At 41.3% G+C, this 1,389-nt stretch overlaps 2 protein-coding genes across 2 annotated transcripts in view; one reads left to right on the plus strand and one right to left on the minus strand.

Annotated features, from left to right (window-relative positions):
* The window catches only part of LOC109542029 (salivary glue protein Sgs-3), a gene marked incomplete in the record, with an annotated part of 1,940 nt that extends 1,159 nt beyond the window's left edge, over nt 1–781 (plus strand). Inside the window, 2 exon segments of the mRNA XM_048662024.1 lie at nt 70–498; nt 613–781. Coding sequence (XP_048517981.1) covers nt 70–498; nt 613–677 — 494 coding nt within the window.
* LOC109542020 (prolow-density lipoprotein receptor-related protein 1) overlaps nt 1–1,389 on the minus strand; it is a 67,851-nt gene that overhangs the window by 13,499 nt on the left and 52,963 nt on the right. The gene's annotated exons all lie outside the window — the stretch shown is intronic.

Consider the following 1,389-nt stretch of genomic DNA (forward strand, 5'->3'; position numbering starts at 1 on the left):
ACTGGGAAGATAATCTCCAATTTTGTTGAATAATGGAATTTACAATAATTTTGCTCTTTTGCTCTACAGCTCCATGTCCGGCTGATGGCACAGCAATAGTCTTTTTTGCTGACGACGACTGCTCGAAGTATTGGGAATGCGCCAATGGGATTGGCTATCAGTTTACCTGCCCATCCAATCTGAATTGGAACCCCGAGTCTCTCACCTGCGACTATGCAAATCGCGCTGGATGCACAGGATTTGGTTGGTCGACCACAACCACACGCCGCCCTTCTCCCACCACCAACACGCCCCCTAGAACGACAAATACGCCCACCAGAACCACCCCCACTACAACAGCCCAAACTACCACCACTCCTACAACCACAGCTGCTCCCATTACCACTCGCCGCACTACTCTCACTACCACGCCCAGCACTACTCCCTCTACCACTCCCACTCCCACTCCAACGACTGTAAAGCCCAAGCCAACTACTCGCGTGCCTGAACCAACCACAGGTAAAATTATGACTGTCTAAGCAACAAAAGAAAGAGAAGAAATCAGGGCAAAATGTTTTAGTTGAAAAATAGTTGCAAATGCTGAAAGTTTTTAATGGAAATTTCCCATTGCAGAAGCTCCAGGGGACGATTGCAGATGGTGGTGGTGGTGGGCGCCGTGGAAGTGCAGGAGGGAATGAACAACCTTAACATGATTTAAATGTACCTACAATAATTGTTTATAATGGAAACTGTGCAATGTATGCAATTGAAACCCAAATATACGGATAAGTTGGTCATTTAAGGTGTCTCCTGTAATTTTTTTCTTAGATTTTCAAAGCTGTTTTAATCTAAATCTAAATAAAGCTAAATCGGCGGATTTGAAATAAGCACTGATTTTTAAAAAAATCAATATTAAAAAAACCTCCATTCCTCGCCTCCGTGCGCTGAAAAATCATTTTTTCAAAAAATCGACCCCCACCCTTGGAAAAATTTCGGTCAAATAATTCAATAATAAAAAGGTCAATAATTCATTTCTTCCACAAGGAATATTTTTCGCACAAAATCAGTACTTCTCCACTTTCGAAGAAATCAACAACCTTCGTTGCCTAGAAACTGATGACGCGTGTTTCCGGAAACACGTAAACCTGATCGACCAATCGACTCGTTGAATACAAAAAAACCATGGCAACTCGTGAATACAAACACATCAACTTTGAAATCAGTTGTTAGTAAAGCAGTATTTCTTGCAGTTGAAGTTTGAAATTAATCGGTTTTTACACGTTTGTTTACACGACACAGTTACAAAGTGAACCATCGATAAGGAAATGCTGGCAGTTTTCTCAAAAAAGGCTTGAATTCAAGAAGTTTTAGATTTGCGTGGTTTTTTTTTGAGTTGCAAAATCCACTTGA

The sequence above is a fragment of the Dendroctonus ponderosae genome, unplaced genomic scaffold (genome assembly GCF_020466585.1).
Source record: "Dendroctonus ponderosae isolate FM_Combo_2020 unplaced genomic scaffold, Dpon_F_20191213v2 Dpon_F_20191213_10, whole genome shotgun sequence".
NCBI classification, from domain to species: Eukaryota; Metazoa; Arthropoda; class Insecta; order Coleoptera; family Curculionidae; genus Dendroctonus; species Dendroctonus ponderosae.